General features: G+C 52.7%; 2 protein-coding genes across 2 annotated transcripts in view; both read left to right on the forward strand.

Annotated features, from left to right (window-relative positions):
- Positions 1-1,772: 1,772 nt before the first annotated feature.
- FAM221B (family with sequence similarity 221 member B) lies at positions 1,773-8,701 on the forward strand. Its single transcript, XM_007947013.1, has 7 exons — positions 1,773-2,080; positions 2,147-2,499; positions 2,661-2,795; positions 7,559-7,669; positions 7,837-8,034; positions 8,217-8,336; positions 8,664-8,701. Exons 1-7 carry the CDS (start codon positions 1,773-1,775, stop codon positions 8,699-8,701), a joined length of 1,263 nt encoding a protein of 420 aa, XP_007945204.1.
- A 5,738-nt stretch (positions 8,702-14,439) lies between these two features.
- HINT2 (histidine triad nucleotide binding protein 2) overlaps positions 14,440-15,106 on the forward strand; it is a 2,211-nt gene continuing 1,544 nt past the window's right edge. The window contains exon 1 of the mRNA XM_007946905.2: positions 14,440-14,520. Within this exon, the coding sequence (XP_007945096.1) occupies positions 14,440-14,520 (81 nt within the window). The remainder of the gene's footprint in view (positions 14,521-15,106) is intronic.

Raw genomic sequence — 15,106 nt, forward strand, 5'->3', positions numbered from 1 at the left:
TTCCTCCATCACTTCCCTCCCCTTCCCTCCCCTTCCCTCCCCTTCCCTCCCCTTCCCTCCCCTTCCCCACCCTGATCCAGATCTAGGCGGAGCTCCTTAGCCAAGGGGCCCTCCCGGAGTGGTAGACTTGCAGGTGAGGCCTCCGCTACTCGGCGCCTGCAGCCCGGGCTCCGCCACACCGGGAGCCTTCCCCTTCTCAGGCCAACACTTCCTTACCCCTCCCATCCTCAGACGAACTCCTGACCCAAGGACTTGTACCAGCCAAGCCAAAGCCCAGAGGTAGGTGGCCCTCCAACAGCCTCTCCCCAAAATCTTATCCTGTTCCCCCCAACACCTTCTGAACCTTCCTGCCCACTGGCCAGCCTAACCCTCTCATTTTCTACTTTCCAACCTCAGCCTGCCCTTCCCCAGGGCTCGGCCTGGCTCCTCTCCTCCCCTCTCCTGGCTCTCCACCCTCAGACCCTCAGATTTCGGTTTTCTCTTCCTCCCGGTCATCACCTCTCTTCTCCTTCCCTCCCCACATTCCTCTTTTGAAAAGGCTCTGGTGAGGGTCAGAAATGACCCCAGATCTCTGAAGCGGTGGGGGAACTGGGGAGTGAGGAGGGTTGAGGCTAGAATCCTCAGGCCGAGCTGCAAACGGTGACAGGCCTGGAACAGCAGGCCCCGATATTCGCACTTAATGATTCGGTAACAAACACTGAACTTGTTCAAGCCGGGAAGTGCCAGAGTGAAGCTTGCATTTTTAAAAAGACCTCAGTTGGGTCGGTGAGGAGGTTGCCCTCCTCTGGACATCCTTCCCGGGTGAGTTAGGCACGCCCCTCCCCACGGAGTACCCCAGCTCGTGAGCATTGACATCGCTGGCTCATCTGCCTCTCCCAGACGTTCAGCTGAGTCCAGTGCTTAGCACAGTGCCTGACAGAAAGTGGAGGCCACATGAATGAAGGGACCAAGGCGTTCATATGCTGGGGGTCGAGGGTGTTTCGCCGTTCAGGCAGATGTTGACTACTTAAAGTTGGACACAAGGGAGAGGATGGCATGGATGTGGGAATATTTCAAAGACAGGAAGGACAGTTCTTGGTGCCTATTTGAAGATGAGGGTTAAAGAAAAAGGAAACTGAGATAATTCCAAGGGTTCGGTTTTAATGTCCTCTGGGACATCCAGTTAGAAATGTCCAACAGACAGCTGGACATGAGCATAAAATCTGAAGAGGTCTGGCCTGGAGACTCGGACTTAGGAGTCATTAATGTTCTGCTGGACATAGTTGAAGCCCTGAACGTGAATGACATCACCAGGCGAGGGGATGTGTGTGGTCCTTAGACAGAAACAGATTGTGGGCAGGGCCCTGGCACATGCGTCTTGGCATCCTCCTGCACTGTCTGGAGCCAACACCCACTTCACCTTGGTACTCCCAGTACGTGGAGCTCCACAACCTAACCCCTAAGGTCCTGAGATACGGACTGGCCAGGTTGCCATGTTCAGACTCTCCCCTGGTCTTCTGCTACCATCCGCTGATGGCATTCTGACTGCTTCAGCCAGCTCTAAGTTCCACCTCTCTTACAAACCATAGCAACGTGCCACATGGAGTCTGGCACGTGAGTGACCCTCCTGGAATTATATATACTCTGAGACCCAGAGTTTATTTTGCGTCCCTCTTACAGCTCAGGTACAATGAGCAGTTTATCCTAATTCCCTAACCCACCATGAGCCCTGGCCACTGTGGCAGACCCTCCAATTCCAGCCTAATGAAGTCTGTACCCTATTCTGCCACTAGATGGAAGCAGACAAGGTTAGAGAAGCGCCTCAAACCACCAAGGATGACCTCGAGGAGCACCCCTCTTCAAAGGACCCATCTGCCGAGAACTTGCAAGAGCACCGTATCTCTGCAGCTCCCTTGGAGTTTTCCATCTCTGAGACCCCTTTAGGAGCCCGTACCTCCGAGTCCCCTCTGAAGCCATCTACTTCCGGGACCCCTTTAGAGACCCACACCTCCAAGACCCTTCGGGAATCGTCCATCTCTAAGACTCCTTTAGAGCTCCATACCTCTGGATCCTCTGTGGTACCATCCACTTCAGAGACCCCGTTAAAGGCCCACAGCGTTACAGCCTCTGTAAAACACTCCATCTCTGAGAGCCCACCAAAGACCAGTGTTTCTGAGGCCTCCGTGGAGTTTCACAGCTCCAAGAGCCCAGAGAAGCACCTTTCTTTTCAACTCTCATCAGAGGGCCCTGTCTCTGTGTCTTCCCCTGAAGATGATGCCCTGAAGGAAGGCCTCTACTCCAAGTCTTCCTACAGTGAGGTCCCAAGGGCAAGGAAGTCCACTCTGGAGGCCCCTACACTCGAGGCCCTTAAAAAGCACTCCCTTTCAGGTCATTCAGAGCAGGTCCAGAAGGACACATCTGCAGGGCAGGAGGGAGAGGCGGAAGAGGACAAGGAAGGGGAGGGTGCCCGCGACAGCACCGCCCACACACCCCAGCCTAGCTGCCAGCTGAGCAAGAAGGGCAAGAAGGCAGATAAACGTAATTGCTCCCGCCCCGTCCTTGCCCTTGCCCTTCTCTTGCCCTAGAAGGAGGGCTATTCTTTAACGTGGCCCCTTCCCTTAGTTCTAGGGCCTCTTCACTCCCCCCCGATTACTCAGTCCCTTCCTCCCCAGGTTACCCAGTCTACCCAGTAGTCCCCGCTAAGCAGGCAGAGCTGGCGGAAGTGGCTAATGCAAAGCACAGACAGCCGCCCGGTGCTCAGGTGTGTCATCTTTTCCAATGGGAGAAGCATGCAGCCCTGAGTGCCATCCAGACAGGTGAGTCCAGGCAGCTCTAGAGGCCTGTGACAGGCCAGTGGCCATCCTCCAACCCAACTGAATTTGAGAACCTCGCCATTCGATGGATCGCTGCCCCTTGTAGAAACAGCGGTGCCATTGACGCAGAGTGCCAGAGGGACGTAGGCAAAAAGTAGAAACCCCAGGTAGAGCCAGATGCGGGGCCCAAAGCTGTTAGAAACAGAAGATCTCGCCAGCTTCAGCTCTAGGATCCCCACAGCCTGTATGACAAAGACCCTAAGGCAGAGGTGGCCCGGGGGCCCTGCACAGTCTCTGGGAGGCTTGTTGCCCTGACATGGCAGAAGAGCATGGCCCCGTGGTGGACTCCACTCGTGCACGCCAGCCCACGATCCCTGGTACTCAGAAGCTTTAGGTCTCGTCCCCAGAAGGGGCGCCATGTCTTCTAGCCCTGTTGATGCGTGTCTCAGCCCAGGATGAATATTCCTGACTGTGTGCCTGTGTGTAAAAGGTGTACAGCTGACCTGTGTGAACACATGCCATCCTGTCTGTGGTCATGTGTACCTGTGATACCAGACTTCTTGTCTGTAGGGATCACCTGTAGAACAAGAGGCCCATCCTGACCTGCTGGGAGGATACCGGGGTTTCTACCCTGAATTCAGTAGATGTCACTGCATGCAGGCTAGGCTTTCACACTTCCCTTCCCCTGTGGTGAGACAGCTAGAGGGGCCTAAGCTATGGGAACGAGTTCATGATACCCTCACCCTCCTCCTTCCATACAGCCACCCTCCCTCCTCCATCCCAGGGCAAGGAAGTCCTGGTGACCACTTTTGTTTCTCATTCTCAAGCATTGAGGTGACTTCATTTGCTTATTTGAGCATCTTCTGTCACTCTTACTGTCTTGCAAATGCAGGGCCTGTTCAGTTCTCTCCTTCTCTGAACTTCCTGTCCCCTCCTCACTCTTGAAGGCCTCTGCATTCCTCATGCTTCTGAATGAGGTTCTTGTTTGCCTGTTGAAACAGGTCTTTTTTTTTTTTTTTTTTTTACAGAAATTCAAGTGCTGTTCAATCCTGAACAAAGATATTTGGGGTTCCCTTCTGAAGCTGAGGATCTTGAGTCCCTGGACAGTGGGGACCCCATAACAGCATGTGTGACGTGTAGAGAGAGATCAAGTATAAAAAGATATGCTTTAATTCTTTCAAAACACATTGAGCACCAACTATGTGTGATGTGCAGTGTGGAAAAAAAACTGTTTATAAGATTTTTTTTAATCGTTTTAACAAACATTAAGTAAAACTATGTGTCAAGCATTACGCTAGCTGTGCAAGTAGCAGTTGGGGTTTGAAAAGCAAACTCCCTCAGTGCTGTACATTCTAATCAGAGCAACGATAATGAAAAGAACAATGACAACTTATTCTAATCATTCGCCCTTATGATTGAGATCGGCCAGAGTGCCACACAAGCAGAGAAAGGGGCACCCAAGCCTTCAGGAATAAGCTTTGGAAGAGGTGACTTCCAGCGGAAATCTGTAAGATGAGCACTCAGGAGATGGCCAGGTGAAGAGTGGGTGAGGTGACAGAGATCAGGGCAAGGCACCAGGAGGCCAGGGAGAGCAAGACCATGGGCCGACCACACAGTGCGGGGGGCTGGTGGGCAGCTCAGCTCCGGAAGGACAGCATGGTGCAGCATTTCTGGGCCCAGCTAAAAGTTGAGTGTGTATCCTGAGGGTAACGGGGGTCACTAAAGGATTTTAACTAGGACAATAAGATGAACACATTGGTTATTGTTACGTGCCGTGGAGTCGGACGTAACTCATAGTGACCCCTCCTTGGGTTTCCGAGGCAGTATCACTGCAGAAGTAGATTGCCCAACCTTCCTTCCAAGGAGTGGCTGGTGGATTTGAACCACCAGCCTTCTGGTTAGTAGTCAAGTGCCCTAGGCACTAAGCTACCAAAGCTCCTGAATACATTGGTGCTACTGAAAGATCACTTTGGCAGTCGGACAGACTGGAGAAAGACAAGACGAGAGAAGGAAGGGTTATATCCTGAGACACCTGTAATGATCCCGGTAGGAAGTGATGGGTGGAGGTGGAGAGGAGTAGACGATTTCAAGGAATGCTGGGAAGGTGGTACATAGGAGGAGAGAGAGGAAGCCGTCTACGATGATACCTAGGTTTCTGGCTTCAGTACCTCAATGACAGTGCCATTAACTGCCTAAAACAGAGCAGGTGTCTGATAAGGATTCGTTGGATGAATAGAGGACAAAGAACAAGGACCAGGGTTGAAGGGATAACACAGTTGAAGTGCCTGTGCAGTGCAGTGTGCTGTGGGATAAGTCCAACAGGCAGCTAGCTGGCCTTAGGGACTGGAAGCTCGGGAGAGAGGTCTGGGCTAGACCCATCATGTACATTCTAAGAGCAAAGAGTAAGCACGGGCTTGTCATATGGACTGTGTTCTACAGAGTCCAAATGGTGGCCCAGATACTATGTGCTTCCCCTGCCAGACCTCATCTCCTCGTAACAGGGAGGGGTATGAAGTCAAGGCAGAGAGCTGAGGGCACCAGTTGGAATCACTGGGCCAACTGTCCCCTTGTGAGGTATTGTCCACCTTTAACAGAGTCTGAGGAGTAGTTGCCTTGCTCTGTATGCAAACTCCAGTCTTCATCCAAATGCCGTTCCACATCGGTGCTTGGACTTGACTCCCCTAGACCTTCAGACCAGGCCTTGAGTTGTAAGCTCTGAGTCTTGTTCACCTCCAGACCTCACCTGCTCATCCAGCATGTCCTGCTACTCTGGACAGAGAGCAGAATTCCTCTAGTGGAATCCAGGCCCCGCCCACCTCCATTGTGACCTTGCTGTACCCTCTTAACCCAGTCTCTGGTATAATGGGGTCCTGGCACTATGGGCCATCAGTATAGACGAACAGCATATTCAAAAGCCACGTCTGGACAGACCTTAGATCCTGAGAGACTATGGGTAAGGCAAGAAAATGTAGTCTGCCAGTTAGGCACAGCATTGTGGATTGTGGCCCTGGCCAGAGTCAAAGACCAGAGGAAACTATCTCTCTCATCCTCCTTAATGGAACTTCAGGAGTATCCCTCCAAAGATGCCTAGAATACGGGTATCTCTTCCCTCCTAAAGGAATCGCTTCTGCTCGTTCGTTAGTTCAGTCAGGCAGTCTTCCTCCCCTGAGCGTCTCTATTGTGTGCCAGACCCTGTGCTAGAAAGGGTGCTCTGGTAGCGTAGTGGATAAGGCATTTGGCTGCTAACCAGAAGGCCAGCAGTTCAAATCCACCAGCTGCTCCATAGAAGGAAGATGGGGCAATCCACTTCAGTAGAGATTTACAGCCTGGGAAATCCAATGGGGGTCACTATGAGTCAGAATTGACTCGATGGCAATGAGTTTGGTTTTTTAGTTTTCTGTGCTAGATGGGGCTAGAGACAGAGATAAGATAGAACCTCCCTTTGAGGAACTCACAGATGAATGGGAACACAGGTGAGCAGATCATTAGACTAATTGTACTATGGTAGGAATAGCATGAGACTAGGGAGCTCTGGTAGCATAGTGGCTAAGTCACTTGCCTGCTAACCAGAAGGCTGACAGTTCAAACCCACCAGCCACTCCTCAGAAGGAAGGTTGGGTAATCCTACTTCCGTAGTGATACTGCCTCGGAAACCCAAGGAGGGGTCGCTATGAGTCGGGGCCAACTCGACGGCACATAACAACAACAACAACAACAACGGCAAGCAAGGGGAAGAGGTCTAGACAGGAAGTCAGGGACAGTCTTCTAGAGGAGGTGACACTTGAGTTTTAAGTGGGAATAGGAGTCGTCCTACAGCTGGTGGTATCACTCCATGGGGACTCATACAGGATTCCTGGCTAGAAGTTGGGGTGCTCTCAGCTCTCCTGGAGGATGAGAAAATCTTCCTCCCAGATTTATGCAGCATGACCTTTGCTTGTGGTGCCGTGAAGCCAGGCAGGCAGATCCTACTGTGAAACAGCTCAAGGGTTTGACTTCTTGTGGTGCCGGCTCTCAGGGATTCTTCTTGTCCTTGCCTGCCTTTCCCTGCCCCCTTTCTCAGCCTCGTGGGCTTATATGTTTGGTTTTCACTACCCATGACTTCTGGCCTACCTCTGTTTCCCTCAGAGAACCACAGGCAGCCCTTCTCAAGTTCACAGAGGGTAGTATTTCAGTATACCAGGAACAGAGAAGGGAAGTGTGAAGGTGTCAGCCTGCAGACATCACCCTCCTACCTCCTGGCACCAGGGCTATCCAGCCTTCTCCTCCTCAAGTCCCTTCAATAACCATGCTTCTCAGGAGCCAACCTATCACCTCCACACAGGGCCAATCATCTCTCCTTTTTCTCACCTTAGACAGTCCGAGGAAACAAAGCAAATTTAGTCTCTACTGTGGGGAGGGGAGGAGATGAGACCCCACACACATGAACGCGCACACACACACACAGTCAGAGAACTCAAGTGAGATTCTTATTGATCGTCAAACGAATTTCATTTATAATCTTCCAGCAGTGAAGTTGAAGACTTGCTTCAGCCTTTGACAGGCTGAGAGATGGAGCGGACCCTGGGGTGGGAAGGGAACTGAAGACACTTGTGGGGCGATGAGAAAACCTTGAGGAAAAAAGTCCAAAGCGGTAGAGGTGAGGACTCCCGGGTGGAGTATACCTGGGGCGGAGAGGTGACCCTCCCCAAGGGGACAGGTGAGGACACTTTAGGGGCGCTTGGCATATTACTCTCCCTCACATTAATCACTCAGCCCTCCACACTCAGGTCTCTACATTGGCTGGCGCTGCCCCCATTACCTATGGGACTGTTTCCAGATCGGGGAGGAGTCCAAGTGCTTTTGTGGACACTTACTGAAGGAGCACCAGATCATCTCAGGTCCAGGAGCACTGCCTGCCCCGCCGGGGATGGACGGGTGCCTGTCCTCTGCGGTGTCGGGATGTGCGAGAGCGTGCGTGCGTGTCGGTGTGGGGGAAGGAGCTGGCGTGGGGAGGCTGGAGGGCCGGCTGCCGGGCCAGCGCCACCACTCGCCTGCGTGCCCACAGACATCTCCGTGCCTTGTGCTGTAAGCCAGTGCCGCTGCCTCATGTTCTGCTTCATCCCGTCACGGCCAGAGGAGGTGGACGAGTTCTGGGTCACGAGACGGGCCACCTACGACCCCAAGGCCTGGAGGGCCCAGTGCCGCTGCAAGCACAACCACGAAGATCACAGAGCCACTGGGTCCCACCCCTGCAGACGCTACGGTACCTTCTGGGGCGAAGGGAGTAAAACGGGGGCATGGGCAGGGGTCGGAATGCAGGCGGTGTGAGGACGGGAGGCTGCTTGGAGAGGGGGGCTTGTGGCTGGTGCAGGGCGAGGAGAACGTGGCCAGCCCAGGAGGAAGTGCCCGCTCCCTGTATTCTTCTCGGACGTCCTTTGGTCCCAGGCTGTTGCTGCAACTGCTTTGAGTCTAACTTCCTCTGTGCGGCCTGTGACCGGCGCTGGGAGGAGCACGAGACTTTCTTTGAGACTGAGGAGACCCGGCGGCGAGGAAGGAGGCCTCACGGTGAGGGGCAACCCGGGCCCGGGGACCATGCCAGGGTCTGTAGTCAGAAGGCCAGACAAGACGGCACTGTCACCCCCATCACACACACCCATCCCTGTAGCCCACGTCTGCACTGGTTTCCACCCCCAAGAGCAGACTTGGTGCCCTTGGCAGAGATGCCCGCCCTTTGAGAAGCCATCCTCCACAACCCTGCCTTCAGACCCTAGAGATGCGGCGGCCCTCTGGCCATCCCAGCTCCCACCCCAGGCCCCCTGGGCCCCCTGGCCCACAAAGCCCTCAGTGTGGCCCCATACCTAACCCTTTCACCTCTGCTCTTCCCTCCTCCAGGGGCAGATAATGTCTCCACCTGCCGCAGGCATTTGTGAGCCCGGTCCAGGGCAGCAATAAAGAGGAAGCCACTGGGATCTGGCCTGGCTCTGTAGGGGGCATGGAGAGCCCAGCCCAGGGACAGTCACCTACGGGGGCAGCGGAGAGCACCAAGCAGGAGGGAGGCCGGATCCAGCCATCGGCCTCCATCACAGTCACGTTCTAGCTGCTGACTCTGACATGAGGAGAGTGGTTTCAGGGAAGCCAAGGGAGGAGGGACTTTCAAGGACAGACTAGTCAAGTGATGTCAGATGCAGCTGAGAGAGCCAGTGCCCCCAGTATTTGGCAACGGGGTCCTTGAGGGTTCCAGAGGCCCTGGTCGCAGTGGTGCAGTGGAGGTCGAGACTGAACAGCAGCGAGTCTGGAGGCATCTCTTCAAAATAGCCTGGGTGAGAAGAGCAGGAGGGAAGTCAGAAAACAGCTGCAGGGAGATGAGGCCTCAAGGAAGCTTTTATTGTTATTTATTTAGGAAGGGAAAGACTTCATAGACTGAAGGGAAGGGACCAGTAGAAAAGAAACCCTTGAAGGATGCAGAAGGGAGAAGAGAGATGCCTGGTGAAATGAGGTCCTGGAGGTGGAAGGAGGGGATGAGGTCAAGGCACGGGTGAAGGGATTCTCTTTGGAGAGGAAAAACAGCACTAAGACCAAGAGGAAGAAAGGATGGGGGCTTCAGTGAGCTTCCAGGGAACAGGAGGTGGTGAAGTTCCCTTTGGTGGCTTCTGCGTTCCATGAGAAGGGGAGAAGGGCGATGGCTAGTAGCAAGGGCAGGGGGGAGAGTGGGAGTGGGAGGCAAGCAGGGAGAGGACAAGGGTCAGGAGGGCGAGTGTGAGGGACAGGAGAGACACCTCATCGGTGGTGGTTGAGGATGACGCTATGGCTGGAAGCAGGAACACCCAGTCAGAGAAGCAGTGAAGCAAAATGTTTAATCAGTGATGGTGGGAGGGTGTCAGGGATAAGCGGGAAAATAAGGCAAAGAAAAGGCAGCATGAGATGAGGAGGGAGCTGACCATGGGGAATAAATGAGGCAAGAAATAAGTGAAATTGAAAAAGGAGCAGTGACGGGAATGAGGTGCAGTTGGTGGTGGGAGGGAAGGAAGCAGGAGAGTGCTGGTCAGTGCTGAGAGCCCTGGAGCTGTCAGATGAGAGCAGCCACGGGATGAAAAAGGTTTGCCACGGAGAAGACTGTGACCCAGGGGCCAAGAGCAGTGACTTCGGAGTTGTTGGGTGCTGTCGAGTGGGCTCCGACTCATAGCCACCCTATGAACAACAGAACGTCCAACCCTGCCCGGCCTCACTGTCATTGCCATGCTCCAGCCCATCAGCACAGCCACTGGGTCAGTCCGTCTTTTGAGGGCCTTCCCCTCTTTCGCTGACCCTCCACTTTACCAAATATGACATCCTTCTCCAGGGACTGGTCCCTTCTGACAACATGACCAAAGTAGGTGAGATGAAGCCTGGCCATTCTCGCTTCCAAGCATTCTGGCTACACTTCTTCCAGGATAGATTTGTCTATTACTCTGGCAATCCATGGTATTTTCAGTGTTCTTCGCCAACACCACGACTCAAAGGCATCAACTCTTCAGTGGTTTTCCTTATTCCTAGGACCAAAAAACCAAACTCACTGCCATCAAGTAGGATCTGACTCATAGCGAACGCTCCTTGGGTTTCCGAGGCAGTATCACTGTAGAAGTAGATTGCCCCATCTTCCTTCTGAGGAGTGGCTGGTTGGTCTGAACCAGCCTTCTGGTTAGCAGTCACGTGCCTTAGGCACTGCGCCACCAGAGCTCCTTATTCCTAGGACAGGGACTAGTAGAGCCATGGATGACTCTTACAGGGAGCGTGAGATTCTGACACTAACGAGTTCTGTGATTCTAGGCAAGTCACTTCCCTTTTCTGAGCTTCAGTTTTTAGATCTATAAAACAGGAATGAGGTCTGTGCTGAGAATTCAAAGAAATAACCAATTTCAAAGTGTTTTATGCTCACCTGCCCTTCCTAGCTGGTTTCCTACCTCCTTCTAGATCTCAGCTCCTTTAATCTTCTGCCCTTCTCCATGCCAGCTCTAAGGGAAGTCTCTAGGGGGATCGCTCTGGGACAGAGAAAAGGCCAGCTCTAGGGGAAGTCTTTTTCTAGGGAATGTCCTTGCTCCTTTCAACATCTGTAGGCCCGTTCCTTGGAGGTCTCCAGGTCTTGGCATCAATCCTCCCCTGGGTCTAGGAGGTTCTCAGCACAGGGACTTCAGCTCCAAAGGACCTCCCAGTTCTCCTTGGTGGTCGTTGTTGCTGTTAAGTGCTGTCGAGTCGTTTCCGACTCATAGCGACCCCATGCACAGCAGAACGAAACACTGCCCGATCCCGCGCCAGCCCCACAATCCCTGCTATACTTGAGCCCATCATCGCAGCCACTGTGTCAATCCATCTCGTTGAAGGCCTCCCCCTCTTTCATCGACCCTCCACCCTACCAAGCATGACAACCTTCTCCAGGGAATGGTCCCTTCTGACAACATGACCAAAATAGGTGAGGCGAAGTCTGGCCATTCTTGCTTCCAAGGAGCATTCTGGCTGCACTTCCTCCAGGACAGATCTGTTAGTTCTTTTAGCAGTCCATGGTACTTTCAGCATTCTTCACCAGCACCACAACTCAAAAGCATCAACTCTTCTTCGGTCTTCCTTATTCATTGTCCAGCTCTCACATGCATACGAGGCAATTGGAAATATCATGGCTTGTGCCAGGCGCACCTTAGTCCTCAAGGAGATATCCTTGCTCCTCAGCACTTGAAACAGTTCCTTCGCAGTTGACTTTCCCAATGCTACACGTCGTCTAATGTCCTGACTGCTGCTTCCGTTGGCATCGATTGTAGAACCAAGCAACGTGAATTCCTTGACAACCTCAATCTTCTCTCCATTTATTGTGATGCTGCTCATTGGTCCAGTTGTGAGGATTTTTGTTTTCTTTATGTTGAGATGTAATCCATACTGCAGACTGTATTCTTCAACCTTCATCAGTAGGTGCCTTAAGTCATCCTCACTTTCAGCAAGCAAAGTTGTATCATCTGCATATTTCAGGTTGTTAATGATTCTTCCTCCAATCCTGATACCATGTTTTTCTTCAATAGTCCAGCTTCTCGGATTATCTGCTCAGCATATAGATTGAATAAGTGTGGAGAAAGAATACAACCCTGACGCACTCCCTTCTTGATTTTAAACCATGTAGTGTCCCCTTGTTCTGTTCGAACCACAGCCTCCTGGTCAAGGTACAGATTCCTCATGAGTACAATCAAGTGCTCGGGAATTCCCATTCTTCTCAAAGTTATCCATAATTTGTCATGATCCACACAATCAAATGCCTTTGCATAGTCAATAAAACACAAGTAAACATCTTTCTGGTATTCCCTTCCTTGAGCCAAGATCCATCTGACAACAGCTATGATATCCCTTGTTCCACGTCCTCTTCTGAATCCGGCTTGAACCTCTGGAAGTTCTCTATCAATATACTGCTGCAAACGTTTCTGAATTATCTTCAGTAAGATCTTACTTGCATGTGATATTAATGATATTGTTCTATAATTTCTACATTCTGTGGGATCACCTTTCTTTGGAATGGGCACAAATATGGATCTCTTCCAGCCAGTTGGTCAGGTAGCTGTCTTCCAAATCTCTTGGCATAACTGAGTGAGTGCCTCCAATGGGGCATCTGTTTGTTGAAATATCTCAATCGGTATGCCATCAATTCCCGGAGCCTTGTTCTTCGCCAGTTCTTTCATTGCAGCTTTGACTTCTTCCTTCATTACCATTGGTTCTAGATCATATGCCACTTCTTGAAATGGATGAAGATCGATCAGTTCTTTTTGGTACAGTGACTCTGTGTATTCCTGCCATCTTCTCTTGATGTTTCTTGCGTCATTCAATATTTTGCCCATAGAATCTCTCGATTGGTGGTCGTAGGTCCCTCCTTTCTCTGCTGACTTATTTAATCTCTTTTTTAACCCCAAAATCTTGTAGATTGTATCCTGCCTCATTAATATTACTGCCTATAATCCTGCCTCTTTAACATCTTGAGGTTAGGATTTACCACACAGAGCATAATTACATCAGACGGCCAAATGGAGAGTCACTGCATAACTGAGCATCATGGTTAGCCAAGGGGACGTGTATTTCTTTGGGCACAACTTAATCCGTTACAGTTCCTCTGATGAACTCATTTAAGGAAATAGTATGTACCCATTATAAAGTAGGTTTACATAGACTGAATAGTAATAAGGAAACTGATTACAAGTGAAGACTAAATATGATATGAATACATATGTACTGAATGTCATGAAAGGAGGAATACCAAACATTAATTATCATTCAGCAGGTCGTGGTGGTGCCCCTACTTGGGTCAGGCCACTAAAGATAACAGCGGTGACTAAGTGTTTAACATCAGGGTTAAATTTATGTAGTGTCAGAGTACATCAGCATTTTGTGACCCTGTATTTATGTCAAAAATATATATCCCAGCCCAGTGAAAGTTCCTCATCTTGGTCCATGATGCATGTCACTGAACATGCAGGCACTGAGCTGTGTCACTGTTTTCTGATGAGGAAAGACCCTAAACTACATCCTGCTCCTTTGCTGAATTAGCAGTGAGGCAAAGATAGAACATCCCTCATTAAAAAAAAAAAAAAAAGGCCCTAAGACAGAATCCTTAATCTTGCAGTGAATGCGTGAACAAGAACATGAAATGAGGGCACAGGTGCCCTTTGCCCCACCTGCTGCCACCCAGTTGATTTGGACTCATAAGGAGCCTACAGGACTGAGTAGAACAGCCCCATACGGTTTTCAAGGCTTTACTGGATCTTTACTGAAGCCGACTGCCCCATTTCCCCCCTACGAATGGGCTGGTCGAAATCCCGACTTTTCCATTGACAGCCCAGCGTTTTAACCACTGCGGCACCAGGGCCCTGCCTTTAGACCAATAAGTTAAAAATCCTTGAACACTCACGAGGCCGAAACTGCTCTTGTGCGAAAATGACGACTAGAACAACTTTTAGACGTCAAGCCCACCCGTAGGACCCGATCCCACCTAACCTTGAGCCCCGCCTGTCCCTCGCCCTCCACCCGACCCCTCCTTCCGGGACTCTCAGGCCCTCAGACGCCAGGTGGTTCCCTGGAGCCAATAAGTGTTCAGGCGCCTCAGAACCCCGCCCCCCTCTTGGCCAATGCGGTCAGAGTGTGACATGTTTTCGAGCCTTGCGCGGCACATGACAGGGCCCCCCCCCCACGCGTTCCTCTGGGTCCACCGGCAGGGGCCACGCAAAAGCCGCACCCCCCCACCCCATAGGCTAAGGGGGCCTCACCCTAAGCACCGCCAGTGTAACGTATCAGACCCCACTGGGAGGAAACCCCACCTCTGGTCGCAACTCTTTCAATGGAGTGAAAGGCCATCTCATAGCCGAGCTAGTTAGGGGAGCCAATGGGCAAAGGACTCACCCCGACGAGTGGCGCAATTAGTCGCGACTTGGCAGAAGCTGCCAATGGGACGGAAGGATCCGCCCCTAGCGTGGCTGCGGTGCCAATGGAACGAACCGTGACACCCTCTGGGCGGCACGTAGCGCCGGGAGCACGGCCCAATGAGACGGCAGGGCTGCTCCCGGGCCGAGCCAATGGCCGCTGCTCCCTTGCTCCCCCTAGGGCCCCACCGCGAACAGGCCTCCAGGGCAGGCTCGGGCTGGGGGTTCCCGCGGCGGCGGAGGGGAAGATGGCGGCGGCCGTGGTGCTGGCCGCTGGGCTGTGGGTAGCGCGCAGGGCGGTGGCGGCCGCGGGGCTGCGGGGGGCGCAGGTGAGGATTGGCTGCAGGAACGGGAGGGTGTCCCGCGCGCCCTCCAGGGCCCGGCTCCCGAAGGCGTGCACGGCTCCAGGGGCTTGCGGGGCCGGAGCCGGAGCGCACGATGTGGCCTCGGCCCCTACCGAGGAGCAGGCTCTAGGGTGCGATCCAATCAGAGTGGAAGTGGGGCAGCCTCTGCGCTGGAGACGTGAACTGGAGACGACCGACGCCCTGCACAGGGCCGGGCACCGAGATCGGGACAGGGTCACAGCAGCGGCTGATGCCCTCCCCTCCTACCTGCTCTGGGCAGCCTCCTTGGTGCCCCCTGGAGGGAGTGAGCTTTCCCTTTTGGGAGCTAGCCTGGTACTCCTTTCTAATGCGCACCAGTGTTACCTCTTATCTTCCCCGGCGATTTGCCAGAGCGACTCGAGGGTCAGAGAAATCGAATTCATCCTGGACCCTGCTGCCCCTTTTCCCAAAGCGACGCACTGAATTCAGTCTCCTCTGAACACTGCGCACCTGGAACGTCCCACCCCAATTCCCAGGGGGAGCTGACCTCACTTAGCTGACCTTTCACCTCCACTGACTCAAGGGACTGACT

The sequence above is a fragment of the Orycteropus afer genome, unplaced genomic scaffold (assembly GCF_000298275.1).
Source record: "Orycteropus afer afer isolate SDZICR_OR568_19922 unplaced genomic scaffold, OryAfe1.0 scaffold00174, whole genome shotgun sequence".
Lineage (NCBI taxonomy): Eukaryota > Metazoa > Chordata > Mammalia > Tubulidentata > Orycteropodidae > Orycteropus > Orycteropus afer.